This window comes from Ambystoma mexicanum, chromosome 11, assembly GCF_040938575.1.
Source record: "Ambystoma mexicanum isolate Mex_15411 chromosome 11, UKY_AmexF1_1, whole genome shotgun sequence".
Taxonomy (NCBI): domain Eukaryota; kingdom Metazoa; phylum Chordata; class Amphibia; order Caudata; family Ambystomatidae; genus Ambystoma; species Ambystoma mexicanum.
In genome coordinates, this window is record NC_090934.1 from 1,240,997,430 (window position 1) to 1,241,018,859 (window position 21,430).

General features: G+C 51.0%; 1 protein-coding gene across 4 annotated transcripts in view; it reads right to left on the minus strand.

Annotated features, from left to right (window-relative positions):
• Positions 1-21,430, minus strand: part of ARIH1 (ariadne RBR E3 ubiquitin protein ligase 1) — a 1,069,856-nt gene that overhangs the window by 749,865 nt on the left and 298,561 nt on the right. For all 4 annotated transcript variants that reach the window (XM_069624621.1, XM_069624619.1, XM_069624620.1 and 1 more), the window contains exon 4: positions 8,494-8,586. In XM_069624621.1, coding sequence (XP_069480722.1) covers positions 8,494-8,586 — 93 coding nt within the window. The remainder of the gene's footprint in view (positions 1-8,493; positions 8,587-21,430) is intronic.

The window sequence follows — 21,430 nt, forward strand, 5'->3', positions numbered from 1 at the left end:
GATCTATTACTGGGTGCATTGTTAGAACTTTTCTGGGCACAAGGAAGTACCTTGAATAGATAACCCTTGACGACTTCAAATTGCTGGGACGATTTCGACAGCGTCCTTTAACAGCAGCGCTTCCACCTATTCCAGAAGAATGCGCTGTTCCTCCTTCGTGGTGGTCTTTTGTCGCGGGGGGGGCAGCAGCGGAAGGAGGTTTTTTGGAGTAACTATGCAATAACTGCCTGCCATGGTAGAAAAGCACCCACTTGTTGGTTGCGATTCCCTCCCATGCATGGGAGAAGTGCATTAAACATCCTACTGGTGTGGCATGGGAGGGGACCTGAAGCCGGGGGGGGGGGGTCATGGCTTTGGGGGATGGATCCACCTCTAACCCTGAGAGTATTGGCCTCAAGTCGAAACCCAGGATGAACCCAGTCCAGTCCTTGGTTGTAACCAGATCCTCTTTGCGATGTTGGTCCCCTGAAACAACGAAAATTATTTCTTCCCCGTTGACCAGAGGGTGGGTTTGTAAGCCGACCCAGCAACTTTAAGGTGTCATTCTTCCTTTGCCGTTTTGAGAGCATCCTCTACTGCTTTGCCGAAGAGAACATTAGGGTCGATAGGCATATTGAGGAGTGTTGCCCGTGTCCCCAATTTAAAACCCGACAGGCAGCCATGCGTTGCGCTTTATAAGTGTGCCCTCTGCGATAATTCTACTAGCATTATCAGCTGCATCTAAATTATGCTTCAAGATACAGTTAGACACAGCCTTCCCTTCTGCAACTGCAAGGGCGAGTTGAGATTTTAGTGGCTCTGCAGCCGAGGCCATTAATGTGGAAATTTCCTCCCACTTGTGGCAGTTGTAACTGGCTAGCAGAGTGGTATTACTGGCAATTATTGCCCGATATGCTGCCAAGGTGGCCACTTTCCTTCCGAAAGTGTATAACTTTACTCTTTGTCCGGGGGCGCCTCAGATGACGCGCAAGGTGTTTCCGTCCTTTTTCTTGTGGTGGTAACCAGAGAGTCTGGCTCTAATTGGCCCCTGATGTAGAGGTGGGTCAGAAGTTGCAGGACAGAACATTTTTTCAATGCAGGGTTTTACCGCAAGCGTTAGGTTTGGTGTCATCAGAGTGTTGAATTCTTCTCTGCACGGATAGCAATATGGGGATACATTGGTTTTTGCCCTTTTGTCACCAAATATATTTTCGACAAAGTCCTTGTCGACGAGTGTCTCTTGTGTCTGGATTTGGAAATTATCAGCTGCCTTAAGGAGCATGTCATTAAATTGTAGCTGGTTATCAACCGGGGAGTCCGCCACCGTCAGCATGATCTGGAGAAGACAAGACAAATGTCATTTTCGTCATCATAATAATGATCTCTCTCTTCTAAGTCCTCTTGACCCTCAGAGTCCGAGAATGCTCAAGTGTCATCGAGGCTTTGGTTGAGGTCTTAGAGTTGAAACTGGTCTGGGTCCTGTTGAGGGGTGTTTGCTTGAAGGGTTTCTGTTTGTGGTCTTTGAGGGGGTTAGTGTTACTGCTGCCCCCTTAGTTAGTGGTGTATGCAGCAGACGTGCAAGGACAGTGGTTTTTTGGCAGACATTGGAGCCGGGGCTGCGTCTTTCGCCCTACGGTTAACAGCTGTATTTTTCAACAAGGTGCCCGAATCTGCCTCTCTATTTCGGGGGCCTGTCATGAATGAGGTGATCACAAATGCCCAGGGGACCGGTAACTGGTAGACCATCCCCCTGGACGCCGTGTGAGGCCGTGTAGTCAGTGTTGTAGACTTATGGCCTTTGGTTTTGTCTTGTGTGGGGTGATTTGTCTGTACTGATACCGCTGGGTGTCGTCCCCGTATCAGTGCCACCGGCATGTCTGGTGGGGTCGGGGGTTTGCACGTGGGAATCCAATGGTTGCCTTGGTCACTGAAGACGCTGATGCTGCCGTCGCTCGAAGCTCCTTCAAGTCTATGGTGGTCTCGGCCTGCATAGAATGGTGTGCCCAGCACTTTGTCTTGCGATTCTTTAGGGTCTTGGGCTTAAAAAGCTTGCAAGCCTTACAGTGGCCCTCGTGATCCCACGGAAGACAGGTTGCACACCCGGTGCAAGTCCTTGCAGGGACATTTTTTGTTACAAGTTGGGCAACATTTAAAAAGGTGCACTATACATGTCCTATAGGAAGGTCAGCTTGGCGATCAGAAAGGGGAGTAAGGGAAATATGTATTCTCTTAGAAATTAAGATATGTAATCACACCCCACTCACCCTACTGTTTGGGCTGAGGCCAGAGGCGGCCTTCTGAGGCTGCGGAAGATCGAAGCAAGTTGTGCAACCAACAAATGTTGTCCCGAAACCGTTGAAGTTATCTGTCGAAGAACGGCTATAACATGACAGGAAGAGAAACTAACTAATTTGCATAATAAAATGGCGTTAGCAGGAAAGAAACTCAGATTTCAGCGTCCGACAATGGTGGTGGAAAAAAACAATCTGAGGGACCTCGATGATTGAAGGACAATGGGTACAGTGAACGTCACACTAGGGGTAGTATTACAGGCACGCCCTGTTGACGTCCCTTTGAGTTTCGAAGAACTACTAATACTCTGCAGCTTCCACTAGATGTCGGCCTATACATATCATGTGATCCAAGCAGATTCCACAAGCCTCAGAAGAACAAGTTACTTTCTTACCTGGTAACGTTCTTTCGATGGGATGTTCCGACGACGTATTCCACATCTATGACAGGTAATCACCACAGCTGTGCTGGTTTGGAAAATGTTCGGCGTCTGCGTTGATGACATCAATACGCTGTTCGAGGGCCTCCGTCGAGCCGACGTCACCGGATGTTATAACTAGGACACACGACGCCCGTAGCCTCAGTGTAGTTTTTTCCCCAGAACGTGTGGCACCAATCTTCTGCCAAAATGACTACAAAAAGCCTTGCGGAAACGAAAGCTGGAATACGTCGTCGGAACATCCCTCGAAAGAACGTTATCAGGTAAGAAAGTACCAACGTAAGGAGGTGGGTAAAGAATTTAGAATTTTAGAATGCCCAATTAAATTGCAGAATAGAGGACCGCCTTGCCAAAGGCCAAATCTTGCCCATGGATAGAATCCAGGGAGTAGTGTTTTAAAAAAGCATGGACAGAGACCCATGTGGCTGCTTCACAAATATTACAAATGGGAACACCCCTCTGCAGGGCAGTAGAGGCAGCCACACGCCTAGTAGAATGGGCCCGTAAGCCTACCGGAGGGTCCTTACCCACCAAGCGGCAACATTCAAAAATTGTCAAGATAATCCATCTAGACAAAGTGTGTTTAGTAACAGCTTGTCCCAAACGCCTTGCATCGTATCCTACAAAGAGCTGATCCGGGACATGCGCGAGATGTAGAAACCTAAAGCTCTCCTAGGATCCAGCCTATGGAGCCTCTCCTCTTCCTTACCAGGATGCAGAGGAGGATAGAACGCCAAAAGAATGACGACCCGATTAAATGAAATTCTGACAACTTTCGGAAGAAAAGGACGAACCCTAAGGACAACCCTGTCCTTATGGAACACTGAAGGGTGGCTTAACGGAAAGTGCCTGCAACTCACTCACTCTGCAAGCGGAAGCAACAGCAACTAAAAATACACTTTAAGGTCAGTCTCAAAGGGCAAGAATGTAAAGACTCAAACAGAGCTACCATGAGGAATTTAAGAACCAGGTTCAAATCCCAACCGGGCACCTGGAAAGGCGACGGTGGGAACACATTAGTGAGCCCTTTTCAGAAACTGAGAAATCAAAAGGATTTTTAAAATAAGAACACTCCTCAGACGAGCGCTTAAATATGGACAGCGCTGCCAGGTAACCTTTTAATGGTACCCACTTCGAGGCCCTTGTGGGCTAAAGAAAGCAAGAAAGACAGAACCACAGGAATGGCACATGAAAAAGGATCCACATTCTTAACTCTGCACCAGTCGTAGAACTTTCTCCAACGGCCAAAAGCAACACCTCCATCACGTCTTCAAGGCGGTCCCAATCCTTATACCTCAACCTTTCAGAAGCTAAGCATGAAGGTTGAGGGACTTGACCTCTAGATGGAGAACCTGCCCCCCCCCCGCCCTCCTGTGAGAGCAGATCATCTCAGTAGGGAAGACTGCTTGGAGGGCAGATGGACATGTCGAGAAGGTCCGGGTACCACGTTCTCCAGTCCCATGCCGGACCAATAAGGATCATTCGGGAACCGTACCTCTAACCTCCACAGCACTTGCGGAATGACGGGGTCTGGAGGAAACGCGTACAGCAGTGGGAAGGACCACTCCACTAGGAGCGCGTCCCCCAAGGCTCCTTTTGGAGGAAATGCCTGCGAGCAGAATCTTTCGCACTTCTGGTTGACACTGGTAGCGAAGAGATCCACTTGTGGGGTCCCCCAAAAGGCGAAGATCTCCAGGAGAATCTCCTGAGCCAGCTCCCACTCGTGAGAGTCCGTACTCTGCCTGCTCAGAGCGTCCGCCACTGTGTTTTCATCTCCAGACAGATGAACTGCTGAGATCGAAATTTCCTGCTGGATGGCCCAGAACCAGAGCTGCATCGCCCCTCTGCACAGAGGGAGAGACCCTGCCCCCCCCTTTTTGTTGAGGTAGTGCATGGCCATTGTATTGTCCATCAGAATCAGGACAGTCTTCCCCCACACAGACGGCAGAAAAGCCTTCAGGGCTAGCCTGACAGCCCTCAGCTCCAACAGATTGATCTGGAGCCTGGACTCCGACGGAGACCAACAACCGTTGATTGTCAACTTGTTATGAGCTCCCCATCCCGTGAGGGATGCGTCCGTCACGATCGTCACCTCCGGACAGGGTAGCCAAAATGGGGAGGAAAAAACAGCCCCAGGGACGTGTCGAGCACTGCTACGATGTACTGGAGCTGCTGAGTAGGTGTCAAGTGGGACTTCTTTAAATTGAGGGAGAAGCCCAGCCTGTGAAGGGAGTGGCAGATGACCAACAGATAATCCAGGACTTGCTCGGGAGAGCGCACGCCTTGATCAACCAATCGTCCAGGTAGGGGTAGACGTGAATCCCCCCTTTCCCGAAATACGCTGCCAACACCACCATGAGCTTGCTGAAGACCCACGGGGCGGAGGTCAATCCGAACTGCAAGACCCGAAACTGAAAATGCGAGTCGCCACCCGCAAACTTCCGGTACTACTTGTGCTTGGGATGAATCAGCACATGAAAGTAAGCGTCCTTGAGGTCTAGAGACACCAACCAGTCCTGAAGTTAAAGGGGCTGGAGGACTTGTGAGAGTAACCATCTTGAACTTGTCCTTCCTAAGGAGCTTGTTCAAACCATGCAAGTCCATGATGGGTCTCAATTCCCCGTCTTTTTTCAGGATCAAGAAATATGGTGACTACCATCCCTTGTTCCTCTCCACTACAGGCACCAGTTCTATGGCGCCTTTCTTCAGCAGGGATTTGATTTCCTGCGCAAGGGGTGGATCCAAATTCTTCAAAGAGATTCCCTGGAGGATTGTCGTGAGGCCTCTGCCGGAAAGGATGACCATAGCCGTGGGCCATGATCTCCAGAACTCACATCTGAAGTAATGGCACTCCATTCTACAAGATGCTGCGCCAGCCTTCCCCCAACCGGCGAACCATGGGACATGGCCTCATGACTGAGCTGAAGCTGCTGCGGCAGTGCCTGAGAGCAAAGAGGCAACTGCCCGAGCGGCCTTGGCACCTTGAGTACCTTGTTTTCCACCTCTGGTACTCCTATGGTGGCCCCTTTGACTTGCAGCTCCCCTCGATCTACCAAAGGAAGAGTAGTATCGAAAGGAACCTCCCCTCCATTGGTGTCGCCTATGACGAAAAGGCGGAGGTTGGCGAACTGCAGCGCTCAACGACGTCGCTGCAGCTTTGGAGGTCTGCAACCTCTCAAGGCTCTCGTCAGCCTTGCTGCCAAAAAGATGTTCACCGTCAAAGGGCATGTTGAGAAGCCGGGCTTGTATGTCAGGAGCAAATTCCAACTTCCGCAACCACACAAATCGGTGCATCATGGTGCTCGCCGCCATGGACCGGCTGACACAGACTGCCATGTCCAGACCCGACTGAACCGATTCACACATGGCATCCTTGCCATCCTGAACGAGGGCAAGAAAACCATCCCGTTCCTCCCCTTCGGAAATATGTTCAGCCGCCAAAGACCATTCCACAGAGAGCGAGTGAAACGTGCTAAGGCACACACAGAGTTGGATGCCTGTAAAGCCATACAACCTGAAGAAAACACTTTCTCGCCCAGCCATCAAAATGTTTGTTGTCCCTATCAAGAGGGATGGTTGGGTACGACGCCTGCACCACCAAACTCTCCAGAGTGGGGTGCGTAGTCAAGTAGCAGGGGTCGCTACTGGCTGGACAGCATTTTTTTTCAGCAACGACTTGCTTACAGCCGGGAGATTCTGAGCAGTCCAAGCCGCCGCCATCCTTCTCTGTAAAGCCATATGAAATGGCAGCACAGGGTCAGTGGGCAGACCTTGGTCAAGGATCTGTCAGGTCATCCTGCAGAAAATCCACTTGTGGCGCAGACCACCCCAAGTACTCAGTCACCCTCGACATGAGTCGCCTGTATGAAGATTCAGCATGCGTACCAGGCTTAGGCCTGCCAAACAACCTCCGGGGAAGTATCAAGGCCACTGGCGTACAAAGACTGACGCAGGTCTTCCAACTGGCTATGACCAGATAACAGGTCATCAGGAACCTCATCAGGAACCAAAGTCCTCAGACCCTTCATCCACCTCAGAGATGTAATCCAGAGGCTGGAATAAATCCCTGGATGAGTGCACAGAAAAAGGCTCAAATACAGGCCTTACCGACTTCTTCAGGGCCTTCCTCAGAGTTTCCACCGATGCACGGGGTACCTCCGGTAAAGCCTCCAAAAAAAAGGCTTAGACAAAATAGGCGTAGACGTTGTGTGGCGCCGATGGCTTCAACACAGACCTAGAGGGTGGTGCCCCGAGCGTGTCCTTCGACGGCCTCGGCGCCGATGGCGTCAATGACTTCCTCGGAGGCGGAGCCTCGAGTCCCTCGATGGACATGGCGCCGTCGGCATCTTAGGAGACCTCACAAGCTCTACTGGTCTCGAGGGCATCGAGGACGAGCGGGCATGGCTAGAGCGATCCACCTTGTCCGACCGGGACCTAAAAAGTTCCCGGTGATCGTGCTGACCACCCGAGCCCGAAGGCGTGTGAACGGTAGACCTAGCGCATTCCTTGCCGGCTTCTCTCGAAGGCGCGGACGGAACGGAGCCCTGCGACTCAAAAATTGCCAACATTTCCTTACGAAATGCGTCCCATTCGGCAGGAGGAATGCTTGGTAGGACAAGGCACCCGCTGTCTGGCGGAGACCTCGGACGAGGTCGGCGAAGGCGCTTCCGCGAGTGCCTCGAAAAGGCAGAGGAATGGTAGGAACCAATCTGAGACCGAGACCCCCCCCCCTGGACTTGCGCCGACGATGCGGAGAGTCGCTCCTCGAATCGGTCGAAAGCCCAGCGGATTTCGACTTACAGGGTTTGGAAACCCTACCTACCGACAGCTTCTTTCGCTCCCGCAACCAAGTTTGCGGAAGTCCGAAGCAAACACGTTCGCGGAAAAAACGGAACTGAGGCTATGGGCGTTGTGTGTCCTACTTATAACATCCGGTGACTTCGGCTCAACGGAGGCCCTTGAGGACAGCGTATCGACGTCGACGCAGGAAATTTTCCGAAGCAGCACAGCTGTGGTGATTACCTGTCAGATGTGGAATACGTCAGAGGAACCAATCCCTTCAAAATATATATATATTTGTGAAAGTGTGTTTGTATGTTTGAGCTTGGCTGCAGCCCCATAAAGGTTAGTGGGCTGAAACTTGGCCAGAGGTCGGCATACCAGTCTGGGGTGTACTGGCAATAGTAAAATCTGACCAACCCCAGCCATTCGTCCAGCACAGTGGTAGTGCGAGGTCCGGCCCTGTGCTATCATTGATTTCAAGAGATTGCAGGCATTGTGATTTTCAAAAATAGTATGTTTTGACTATAAAAGATAAGGCTATAGCAGACCCACTCCCCCCCCCCCCCCCCCCTCACCCCTGTGCAGGTCAGTTACAGACCTGTGCAAAGCTGGGTGGTACCGCTAGTGACCAGATTAGTTCTCCCATAAGCAGTCAGACACCTAATGTAAGTCAACAGAACCTGCATTTGTTAATCAGCCTAGCTACCAGCACTGGGATTGGGGGAAAGAATAAAAGGGGTGGTCACCCTCATTTTGACGGCTCCTTATGAGACTCTTCCTACTCCACTACATTGGATTAAACTTGTTATATAGGAAAGCACTGAGAACCACTGTTTCTACTAGCTTTTGGCCTGTGCCTTAAGTTCCCAGCCAAATTATTTCTATGCTTCACAATCCTCCTCGTCCGCCAAACACCCTTGATAGACACCGCTCCAAGATGTATTGGCGCATTCCAAGTGCAATCCAAAAATACGTATTTAACAAGTACTGAAATCCATTACCTGTCCCATGCCTTCCTCAATAATTTTGGTAGTTAAATATTCACTCCAGCACTGCATACAGAACTTGTGCCCACACTCTAGGCCAGTAAAGTACTGCAAGACAAAAAGCATCAAAGTTAACAAAAGAGGCGTTATGACACTTGGACACAATCATTCATTTAAACAACCCACTATATCCCTCGAAAATTTAGCAATAAAGTCTAAAAGTATAATACAGAACCGAAGCTAATCCTTAACGGCCCAACAGTTTGGACACCTTTTCATGAAAGTGCCAGAAAGGAAACTGGCCAATACTTTTTTTTTTTTAAAAACCTTTATGTCAACACAGTACAACTACACACCCACATTAGGGTGAACTTAACTTGCGCCAAGTCCCACACGCCTGGCCCCTCTACCCCCCACCCCCCCCCCCCCCCCCGACATCCCACTCCGAAGTTCCGTGCACATTGTGTTGCGTTTGGCAATGCCCCAGTTCAATGTCTCAGTGGGGAGGCGGTATTAAGCCAGATGAACTGCCGAACATGGCCTTCTCCTCTAACCGTGGATTTCTGGGGAGGATGGGGCATCCTCTGCTTCATTCATCAGAAAGGTTACCAGGGGGCCCCAGATGTCCGGCGGGTGGGCATGGAGGGGCAGCAGTTTAATGAAGTCTGTGTCAACATCTTGGCAGTACAGAATGTCCTTATGCCAAGCAGTGACCGTGGGGAGGTGGGGGTGGGGGGGGGGACCTCGACCCCAGGCCATGGCAATCCGCCTCCGAGCAAGAGTCAACAGCAGGCCAGCCAAGTTTCTTATTGATGCCAACATGAGCCTCGTCATACCGAGCAGGGGTGTTTGGGCAGGCTGCACGGTTTCTCCCACGACCGCGGCTGTTGTCTGTGACTTGGCTCCAGAATAGGGACAGTTTGGGGCAGTCCCATGTGAGGTGCACAAAGTCCGCCGAGGGAGAACCACATCTTTCACATTTTGCAGATGCCTCAGGGCGTTTGTTTGCTTTCGCTGGCGTGTAGTAGGTTTGGTGAAGGAAATTAAAATGTATTAGCTTAAAGCGGGAGTTGAGAGCCATCTTCTGCATTTGTCTCAGAATGAAGGTCCAGTCTTCCTCAGGGATGAATGCAAGTAGGGACTTTTCCCATCTGGTTTTTGCACGGGAGTCGCTGGTGGTCGTGCCCGTGATAATAGATTTGTAGATCTGCGATACCAGTCTGCCTTCTCCCTGTGCTTGTATTGTGTTATGGAGTAACTGCCAGGTTTGTGGTTGCTTTGGAAAGTCAGGTGGGATTGCTTCCAGAGTGTATCGAGTTCTAAAGTAGATGAAAATGTCAAGTGCGGTATTGCCACCCCTCGGTTTGGCCTGTTGTGGGGTTATGAAACTCCTCAGTGAAGAAATCCCCCAGGGAGTTTATGTGGAGCTTTTCATCCCATTGGTGGTAAACTTTCTCGGATGTCAGCGGCACCCCTGGCATGAATTTCACAGGAAGAAGGGGAGAGTACTGCTTTTGCACTCCATGTTTTTGGGCAAGTGTTTTCCAAATCTTGTACGTCGCGAGCATCACATTCATAGTGTTATTGGGGACCGGTGTCTGGCCGAATATAACAGCACTCAACAGGTTGGGTGTCGCCAGGGCCCGTTCCACTTGCACGTGGGTCTGACTGGTTGTGTGGAGTACCAATGACTGAGGAACTGTGCTTGTGCCGCCCAGAAGTATTTCTCCAGATCTGGAAGGGCTAGTCCCCCGCTCGTCACCGGAAGACAGTGTTGAATGCGCCACTCTGGCCGTTTTACCCACCCATATTTATTCAAGAACCAAGCTTTTCAATCTTTACAGATAAGATTGTGGCAGTAGTATGGGAATGTTCGTGAATAAGTACAGTAGTTTTGGTAGTATCACCTTCTTGACTAGGGAGGCTCTTCCCCAGAGAGTCAATGGCAGAGACTTCCATTGTGCCACTTTTTCTTGCAAGCATTTGGTCACTTTTGTAATTGTCTCGGAACACCTCTTGATGAGTCAGTGCCAACTGACTCCCTAGGTACCGGACCTTGGATCTTTTCCATGTGAACTGAAAGTCGTCTGCAAACGCCCTGGTCGATCGGGTCAATGGGAATATGATGGATTTTGACTGGTTGATTTTTAGACCTGAGGCTGCTCCGAATTTAATGACTTCTCTCATTACTGGATTTAGATTTTCCTCGGGGTCGCGCACAAACAGCGCTACGTCATCTGCGTATAGGGATGTGATGAGCTTGTGTGGTCCTATGTTAAGTCCTCTCTGTTGCCTCAGTTCCCTGAGGTTGGACGCCAAGGGCTCCATTATTAGGGCAAAAATCAGCGCCGAAAGTGGTCACCCCTGTCTTGTTCCGCGTTGTAATTCCACGGGAGCCGAAGTCACTGTTCCCACGATGTTAGCCTGTGGATTGGTGTAGAGCAGGGACACCAGCTTGATGAATCGGGCACCCAGACCCATCCCGGTGAGCACTGCGAACAGGAAGGGCCACTCCACCGAATCAAATGCCTTCTCGGCATCGAAAAGAACCACGACTGCCTGCTGCGCGGGCTCCAGTGCTGCGATAACGCCGAACATTCTTCTGATTCCAAAGGACGTGTTGCGGCCCGGAATGAACCCTGCCTGATCTGCCAGGACCAAGGCAGCATTAGTGGCATCAACCTGTTCGCAAGTATCTTTGCTACAATTTTATTGTCAAGGTTAAGCAAGGAGATGGGACGATAGGATGCGCATTCTTCTGGAGGCTTGCTGGGTTTGTGTAAAAGGATGATGTTAGCGGCACAGCGGCACATAGGGGGAGTGTCTTCTTTTGAAGCGTCTCCTCATATACTGCCGCCAGGAAGGGGGGGTAAGGGTATTATCGAATGCTTTGTAAAATTCCCCCGTTAGGCCATCTGGTCCAGGTGCTTTGGAATTCGGAAGGGTCTTGATGACTTCTATGATCTCCTATGGCGAGATCATTTCATTGAGTGGTTCCCGTAGATGGCTCTCGACCCAGTACAGCTCTGTATCTTCGAGATACTCCAGTAGAGAATTTGAGTCACTTATGCTTTGTGCTGTTCTTGGTAGAAGAGCCTGAATACCTCAGCCATTACTTCCTCTGTGTGGATCATCTTACCTTGTTTGGAGCAAATGCCTTCTATAGGGGGTAGCTTGTTATCTGCTCTTATCAGGTTTGCCAGAAGGGCGCCGGGTTTTTGGCCTTCACCATACTGCCTGATTTGGTTGTTACGGGCTAGAATAGAAATTTTAATTCTCGTTCCGCTGTGGTATTAAAGATCTGAAGTTCCTCTTTCAGGGCCGCTTTTATTTTGGGGTCGCCTGTACTTATGATTTGTCGTTCCAGGTCCTTAAGGCGCCTTTCGCTGGTTGCCAGCTCACGCCTGATGAGCTTAAGAATACCATTCTCCTTAGCAAGGCAGATCCCCCTAGTGAAACATTTCAGCGTTTCCCAGACTGTGCCGGGGGAGGAAACCGTCCCTGTGTTCACTTCCAGGAACGTGGCGATTTCTTCTCTCAGCTTGGCTTCAAATACCTCATCTCGCATGGATCCGTTTTTGAAGCGCCATCGCTGTAATGGGGATTTAGAGTTGGCTGGATTGAGACTTAATCGGGGAGTGATCGGATAACGTTCTTGGGAGGATACAGCAAGAGTCGCTCACCAGCGGACCCCGTGCAGAGATGAAAAAGTAGTCGATCCTGGAGCTCGTGTTATGTACTGCCGAATGAAAGGTGTATTCTTGCCGCTCTCCATTAGCTGCTCTCCATGCGTCCTTCAGATCGAATGCCCTGCAAATTTCTTTTATTTCAAAACAGGCTTTGGACATGGGCTGTGGCGTAGTTCTCGATCTGTCTTTCGCCGGGTCGAGCACTGCATTCATATGGCCCCCCCAAATTATGGTTGACTGAGCCTGGGCGGACAGCTGTTTTAATACCCAGCTAAAATTGTCAGGGCCATCTCTGTTCGGAGCGTAGGCGTTGACAAGGGTTATACTTTGGCCAGCTACTGTGCCACTCACTAAAATGGCTCTGCCCTCGGTGTCCTTTGCGGAGTGGATTAGCCGGAAGTTTGTTCTCCTATGGATAAGGATAGCAACTCCCCTGGAGTACGATGAATATGAGGAGCAGTACCTGTGGCAACCCCAGCTTCTGGCCCAGAGGTGTTCTTTTCCAGGGGGTAGATGTGTTTCTTGAAGCATGGCTACGTCGATCTCGTGCCTTCTCAAGTATTGCAGGATTCTTCGGGTTTTGATCGGGATGTTACCACCTCTTTTGTTCCATGTTAAAACCTTGAATGAAGCGGGTTGAAGAGTTGATTATGTCTCGTATTCGCGTTATCTGGCCGCGATGAGGCCAGCCCAGGTATCGTGTTTTTACTTGTTGCGCACTGGGTCTCTTGCCGGATGATGCGGCAGCTTCGATGTGAAAGGCTCTGTAGAGGTTGTGGGCTTGACAGGGCGGAGGGGCACGGGTCAGGATCGGGCGTGAACAAATGGCACGTGTCCAAACTAATAACTATAAAACTTTTCCCATAGCGCGGACAACCCCCAACTTGTCCGTCGGGATCTCCCCCCAACTTGAACGTGGGAACAAATGCTGTGCTAGGGGCGCTTGGGGCTTCCCCAACGTCTCTGCCCTGCCGTGTTTACTATATTGCGCTTGTGCCGGTTGGCTCCTAGTGATTAACTGGGTTGATTGCTGGATGCTGTTTCTTTATGGAGGATTCCTGGGGTTTCTTTCTCTCTGGGGACGGAGCTGACGAGGATGCTGACCCAGGCAACCGTTCTGGTTTAGGAACATGTGGGCTTCTTCCAGGGACTGGAAGAAGTGGACCCGTCCATTGTGTTGTACTCCGAGCCGTGCCGGGAACAGCATTGAGTAGACCAGCTGGTTGTCCCGAAGTTTTTTCCTAACATTGGTGAAAGCTCTTCTCTGTGCTTAGACAGCGGCCGAGAAGTCGGGGTAGAAGTGGATTTTGTCCCCGTCGTGGAGCAGGTCTCCCTTCTCCCTGGCCAGGCGGAGAATGGCGTCCTGGTCTCTGTAATTTAGTAATCTCGCAATAATGGGTGTGGACGGGGCACCAGGGACTGGTCTGGCGGACGGAGTCCTGTGCGCTCTCTATCATAAACAGTTGTGAGAACGCATCTCGACCAAAGAGAAGATGCAAAGTGATTCAACATAATCTTCCATCTTCGTCTGGGGTTCATGTTCTCTTACTCCAATGATTCGGATATTGTTCCGTCTGGAACGGCCTTTTAAATCCTCGTAGTTGGCTATGGTTGTGGTCATTTGGCTTTCAAGTCTGGCTACCTTGCTCGATAGGGTCGTCGCGCCGTCGTCCAGGTCGGAGACCCGCTGTTCAACCTCTGTTAATCGCTCGGTGTGGTTATCGATGCGGTGTTGCATTAGGTCTACTTTGGAGGACAGGCCGTCCATTTTACTGTTTAAGCTGCCGATGCCCACTTTTAGCTCTAAGAAGTTTTCATTTCAGACGGATAGGTCCCTGATGTTGCTTGGAGTGAGCCGCCAGGCGTGGGTTCACTCTCGTCTTGTAAGTGGAGGGCTTTCGGAATCGTACCGTTTTCAAAAGTCAGCTTCCTCTTCAGTTTATCTGCTTTCCCCATCCTGCTTTGCATGCGAGGATTCCCGGTAGCGTAGGTTTACCACCGAACGGAGGCCTCGCAGAGTCGTTTGCAGGGGTTGGCAAATGCTGGCGAAAGGAGAGAGGGTTTGGATTGTTGCAACAGCTTTCTGGTGGGGTGCTTTCTGTACGTAGGCAGGACCCAGCCGCGGCCCTGGGGAATTCGAGAACTTGCACTTCAGTTGTTCCGGAGACTCAGGAGTGATTATCTTTCAATTCCCACGCGGAGTAGGTCGATGAAGGCCATTCACTGCAAAGGGTTACGTGTGGTGAGTGATGCTATATGTAGCGGGTTTCTGTTGTAGTCCAAGCGTCTCGCTGGAGCAAAGGCCCTTGGGGTTTTATTAGTTGCAGCTGTGGGTTGTGATGCACCGTTCACTTGGGGTGTGGAGTCCAGTTGCCGCTGGCCCCAGAAAGCCGCGTATGTGGCTGGGGGGCGCCGTGTGTACGCTTATGCTTGCAATCTCACCCCCTTCCAAGCCCCTACGCCCTGCCGCCTGTACCTCAGTGTGTGGTCCCGCCGTGGGTCTATCTCAGCTTCCACCGTCAAATCACTTCCGCCTAGGCCACATCTGTTCTCGCCGTGTCGCAGTTTCGGTGTGGTGGCTCCTCCAGAGCTCGTCCCGTGCTCGGTTGACGCCACCCGGCGCGGGGGTATATTCGCGCACCGAAGGACTTCGGGGCTGTCTTCGGGTTTGATGTAGCGGATCTGCCGGTGCGGCGCCGATGGCCATCGCCCCACCACGGCGACACTTCGCCAGCCGGTTCTTGACGTGGTGGGTTCCTGGTTTTGGGGGGGTTAGGGGGACTTTCTGGTTTCCTCTGCACTTTGAGTCGCAAACGTCTCCTCTTGAGTTGCGATTGTTAGAACAGCCTCGGCTTGGGGGGGGGGGGGGGGGGGGTGCCTGGAACGGATGTTCTCCTGGGGCTGCTCGCGCACCAAGATGGCCGGCGCGCGTGAAATGGCAGGCCTCAACACCGGGTGGGTCGTTCTGGGGTGTAGAAAGGCCGATTTTCCTCCAGATTCGAGGGGAGGGGAGTCGAGAGACTTGGGAACCGGGAACCACCCTTGGTCATGTAGCGCCAAGCCGGGAACAGCAGGATTCGTACGGATTAATCCCGGGCAGAGCAGGAGCTCAAGCCAGGGCAGCTATCTTGGGTGGCCCTCTAGCGCCCTCTGTAACTGGCCAATATTTTGACCCCATCAACTTATGGGCCAATCAGAAAAAAAGGCACACTAAGAATTTGCTCAACTGCTAACAATCCAAGGGCACAATGGGGACCTTTGACATTTGCATTATACCAAACAGTCCAAGTTGTACACAAAAGATTCAATTTCTGTGAAGGAGGGTGGCAGAAGATAGCACAGCAGTCATTAAAGAAAATGATTTTGAATAATCGACGTGTACTTAAAGCACTGATCCTGAAAGGATGCAGAATGGTTGACTTGAATGGAACCGCGTTTTAAGGTTTCTGATGGGTAGACTGAGTGACTATGGAACAGGATTAAGTGTTTAGAAAGGAGCACGTGCTGTTTAAGGGCCACTGTGTATGCAATAAACACTGGTAAATGGGTTTTGAACAAATGTGTTCACGTTTTGGGGGAAAACGTGAATATTCTTAGCAAGGAACACACAATATACTAGCCTACTTGCATTGAGGTTTTATGAAGGGATATTACCATTTGCATGCCACTCTTTGCTCGCGAGCAAAGGGATGTTTGAAACGCATTTGATATTTACAGAAAGAAAATTGTTTGCAGTAAATAAAAGAAATAAAAGTTTCACTGTGCACGGCTGGTCTTTGGGTGGCAGCATTGTAGCAAATATGAAGTGTGATTCTGTGCTAGACAAGCACCATTTTACAGAAAGCACTGGTAAATATTTTGTCATCCAATCACCATGGGGCGAGGGCATTTCTTTTAGGTAGAGTATGTAAACTAAGACACTCGCCCTGCAGGTCCAGTGGGATTATTAAGAATGTGCTAGACCTGGTCAGACTTTTATAAAAAGCCCAGTGCTGCCCACACTAGTGTAACACTTAAGTATATCAACATCTAGTGATCCTCGTGTGTGGACTGCCACCTAAAGTATATAGACTCAAAAAGCCTTAGGAAAACAAAAATTCCCTAAGACGTTCGGTGGTACAGAATTAGTTTCACAATTTTATTACGTACACTTTTTTAAAGCCAATTAGACATTACTAACATAGGTGAAGTAGTATCAGAACCAATAAGTGCACACATAACCTGACTTTCAAATATACAAAAGGTCTTCACCTCCACAATTGGCATGAGCAATTGAAAAATCACAACATTCAAATTAATTCTCGTTGATGTTCCAGCACCAATATCGCAAATGCACAGCCTAAATATGTGCTCGATAGCGTTACTGTACAATTCCCTTCTATAGTATGTACTACTGTGGATCCCTGTTAGCAGTGTCCTTTTTAGTTCTCAGTTCTACCAACTTTTTAGGACATTACAGCAATGTGCGCTGGAGGAAGTGGTGAAAAATCATGGGGTCAGATGTTATAAGCCTAGACTGAGCAAAATAGAACATTTAACCGAGAGTGAATATATTAAGAGTGAAGATGTGGAAGGCATGTTTGTACATCAATTCAACAGCGGTACTACAGCAAGAACAACCTTGTAAAAATCTAAGCACTTGCCTTTCAACCTTCAATATACAAATCAAAGTGGATTTATAACTCCATAGTCAAAAACGTGTTCCAAAGGTAGCACTTTCTGCCTTGACCTTTGTGCCTTTATACATAGATTGGCTTTGCAATTGTACCAAGTATAATGCTGGCAATCGTTCCATTATCCTTTCAAGATGGGTGCAAGATTTGCAAACCATAGAGGCTTCAACCATTCATAGATGAACAAGTTACTTTCTTACCTGATAACCTTCTTTCAATTGGATGGTCCGACGTATTCCATATCTATGACATGTAATCACCACAGCTGTGCTGCTTCAGAAACTTTTTTCGGCGTCTGCGTCCTGCGTCGACGTCGATGCGCCGTCGAGGACCTCGTCCGACGTCATCCGATGTGATAAGTAGGACGCACGACGCCCGTAGCCTCAGTTGTAGTTTTTTCCCCCAGAACCTGTGACATTAGTCAACTGCCAGTCAGACACAAAGCCTTGCAGAACGTAAGCTGCAATCGCAAAAGAAATTCTGCAGCTGGGAAGGCAGGGCGGGAGCGATATGGAATACGTCGTCGGACCATCCCATCGAAAGAACGTTACCAGGTAAGAAAGTAACTTGTTCTTCGAGGGGATTGGGTCCTCCGACGTATTCCATATCTATGACAGACTCCCAAAGCAGTACCAGAGCAAGGAGGGGGGAAAGAATTTAGAATCAAAATTTAGAATAGCCAATCAAATAGCAGAGCAAAGGACCGCCTTGCCAAAGGCCAGATCCTGTCCTCGGATGGAATCGAGGGAATAGTGACGTACAAATGTATGTACTGAAGCCCAGGTGGCTGCATCACAGATGTTGCGAATAGGAACACCCCTCTGCAGGGCAGTAGATGCAGCCATACCCCTGGTAGAATGGGCCCGCAAGCCAGCCGGTGGGTCCTTACCCGCCAAGCGGTAACACTCCGAGATGGCCAAAATAATCCAGCGAGACAAAGTCTGTTTCGTCACAGCTTGCCCCAAACGCCTTCCAGCGTAACCAATAAAGAGTTGATCGTCCACTCTGACCCGGGACATGCGTGAAACATAAAAGCTTAAAGCTCTCCTAGGATCAAGCCTATGGAGCCTCTCCTCTTCCTTACCAGGATGCGGAGCAGGATAGAATGCCGGAAGAACCTCCTTCTGGGCCAAATGAAATTCCGTCACTACGTTCGGAAGAAAAGAAGGACGAACTCTAAGGACAACCCTGTCCTTGTGAAATACAGTGAAGGGTGGCTTAACTGAAAGTGCCTGTAACTCACTCACTCTGCAAGCGGATGTAACCGCAACTAAAAACAGTTTTCAGAGTTAACAGCCTCAAAGGGCAAGAATGTAAAGGCTCAAACGGAGCACCCATAAGAAACTTAAGCACAAGGTTTAAATCCCAACCGGGCACCAGGAAAGGTGACGAGGGAACACATTAGTGAGCCCTTTCAGAAACTGTGAAATTAAAGGAATTTTAAAGTAAGAACACTCTTCAGACGAGCGCTTAAAGATGGACAGCGCCGCCAGGTAACCTTTAATGGTACCCACTTGCAAGCCCCTGTGGGCCAAAGAAAGTAAAAAGGACAGAACCATGGGGATGTCACATGCAAAAGGATCCACATTCTGAACTCTGCACCAGTCACAGAACGTACGCCAACGGTACAGAGACTTTGTTGCTGGCCTTCGGGCCGAAAGCAACACCTCCATCACGTCTTCAGGACTGTCCCAATCGTTATACTTCAACCTTTCAGAAGCCAAGCGTGAAGGTTGAGGGATCTGACCTCTGGATGGAGAACCTGACCCCCCTCCCGTGAGAGCAGATCGTCTCGGTAGGGAAGACGATGTGGAAGGCAGATGGACAAGTCGAGAAGGTCCGGGTACCACGTCCTCCGAGCCCACGCCGGGGCAATGAGGATCATCCGGGAACCGAACTTCCGTAACCTCCGCAGCACTTGCGGGATGACGGGGACTGGAGGAAACGCGTACAGCAGCGGGAATGACCACTCCACCACGAACGGGTCTCCTAAGGCTCCTTTTGGAGGAAATTCCCGCGAGCAAAACCTTTCGCACTTCCGGTTTTCACTAGAGGCGAAGAGATCCACTTGAGGGGTCCCCCAAAGGGCGAAGATCTCCAGGAGAATCTCCTGAGCCAACTCCCACTCGTGAGAGATCGCACTCTGCCTGCTCAGAGCGTCCGCCGTCACGTTTTCGTCTCCGGCCAGATGAACTGCCGAGATCGAAACTTCCTGCTGGATGGCCCAGAACTCGAGCTGCATCGCCTCCCTGCACAGAGGAAGTGAGCCTGCCCCCCCCTTTTTGTTGAGGTAGTGCATGGACACTGTTGTCCGTCAGGATCAGGACACTCTTTCCTCACACAGTCGGCAGAAAAGCCTTCAGGGCTAGCCTGACGGCCCTCAGCTCTAACAGATTGATATGGAGTGTGGACTCCGACGGAGACCAACGACCGCTGACTGTCAGCCCGTTGGCATGAGCTCCCCATCCCGTGAGGGATGCATCCGTCACGATCGTCACCTCCGGCCAGGGAAGGCAAAATGGAGCCCCCTTCATCAAGTTGCCTTCGACGGCCCATCACAGAAGGTCCCGGGCGACCGAGGGCGGCACCTGAACCGGGTCCGACATCCTGCCGGAGGACTGCGACCATTGCGTCTTGAGTGCCCACTGCAAAGATCTCATCCGCAGGCGAGCCTCTGGCACCAGAAGAATGCAGGATGCCATGAGGCCGAGCAACCTCAAGAACTAACGCTGGGAGCGTCTGGGCATGCTGAAACTTGTGCACCATCTGCTGAATGTGAAGAGCCCTCACCTGGGGAGGAAAACACTGCTCCAGGGAAGTGTCGAGCACTGCTCCGATGTACTGGAGCCACTGTGTTGGCGACTTCCTTAAATTGAGGGAGAAGCCCAGCCTATGAAGGGAGTGGCAGGTGACGGACAGATGATCCAGGACTTGCTCGGGAGAGCTCCCCCTGATCAACCAATCTTCCAGGTAGGGGTAGACGTGAATCCCCCCTTGCCCGAGATGCGCTGCCACCACCACCATGAGCTTGGTGAAAACCCTCGGGGCGGAGGTCAATCCGAACGGCAGGACCCAAAACTGAAAGTGCGAGTCGCCAACCGCAAACCTCAGGTACTTCTTGTGCTTGGGATGGATCGGCACATGGAAGTAAGCATCCTTGAGGTCGAGTGACACCAACCAGTCCTGAAGCTGAAGGGCCTGGAGGACGAGAGAGAGTAACCATCTTGAACTTGTCCTTCCTGAGGAGTTTGTTCAAACCGCGCAAGTCCATGATGGGTCTCAAACCCCAGTCTTTCTTCGAAATCAAAAAATAAGGGGAATACCATCCCTTGTTCCTCTCCGCTACAGGCACCAGTTCTATGGCGCCTTTCTCCAGCAGGGCTTGAATTTCCTGCGCAAGGAGCGGATCCGGACTCTGCAAAGAGCGGTTCCCCAGTGGATTGTCGCGAGGCCTGTGCCGAAAGGGAAGACAGTAGCCGTGGGTTATGATCTCCTGACCCCCACATCTGAAGTAATGACTTGCCACTCTACAAGATGCTGCGCCAGCCTTCCCCCAACCGGCGAACCATGGGACATGGCCTCATGACTGAGTGGGAGCGGCTGCGGCGTTACCTGAGGGCAAAGAGGCAACTGCCCAAGCGGCCTTGGCACCACCGGTACCCTGTCGTCCACCTCTGGTACCCCTGCGTTGGCCTCTGACTGCCAGCTCCTCTCGCTTTACTGAAGGACGAGTAATAGCGAAAGGAACCAACCCTCCACTGCTGTCCCCTAGGACGACAAGGCGGAGGGTGGCGAACTGCAGCCCCCAACGACTTCGCTGCAGCTTTCGAGGTCTGCAACCTCTCAAGGCTCTCGTCAGCCTTGCTGCCAAAAAGGTGTTCACCGTCAAAGGGCATGTTGAGGAGCCAGGACTGCACATCAGGAGCAAACCCCGACTTCCGCAACCACGCAAACCTGCGTATCACGGTGCTCGCCGCCATGGACCTACAGACGCATTCAGCTAAGTCCAAACCCGACTGAACGGAATCACACATGGCATCCTTACCATCCTGGACCATAGCAAGGAAACCATCCCGTTCGTCCCCTTCGGGAATATGTTCAGCCGCTAACGCAACACAGTTCCACAGAGTGTTTTTGTGAAACGAGACAAGGCACAAATGGCGTTGGCCGCCTGAAGCGCCATACCACCAGAAGAAAACACTTTCTTCGCCCAGCCATCAAAACGTTTGTCGTCCCTATCAGGAGGGATGGTAGGGTACGACACCTGCTTTGCCGGGTCCGTGGCCGCCTGCACCACTAAACTCTCCGGAGTGGGGTGCCTGGTCAAGTAGCAGGGGTCGCTACTGGCTGGACGCTATTTTCGCGACAAGGATCTGCCCACCGCCGGGAGACTCTCCAGAGCAGTCCAAGCCGCCATATGGAACGGCAGTACCGGGTCAGTTGGGGGACCAACATCAAGGCTGTCCGTCAGATCATCCTGCACAAACTCCCCTGGGGGAGCAGACCATCCCAAGTACTCAGAAACCCTAGCCATAAGGCGCCGGTACAAGGAATCGGCATGAGAGCCAGGCTCAGGCCTACAAAACTCCA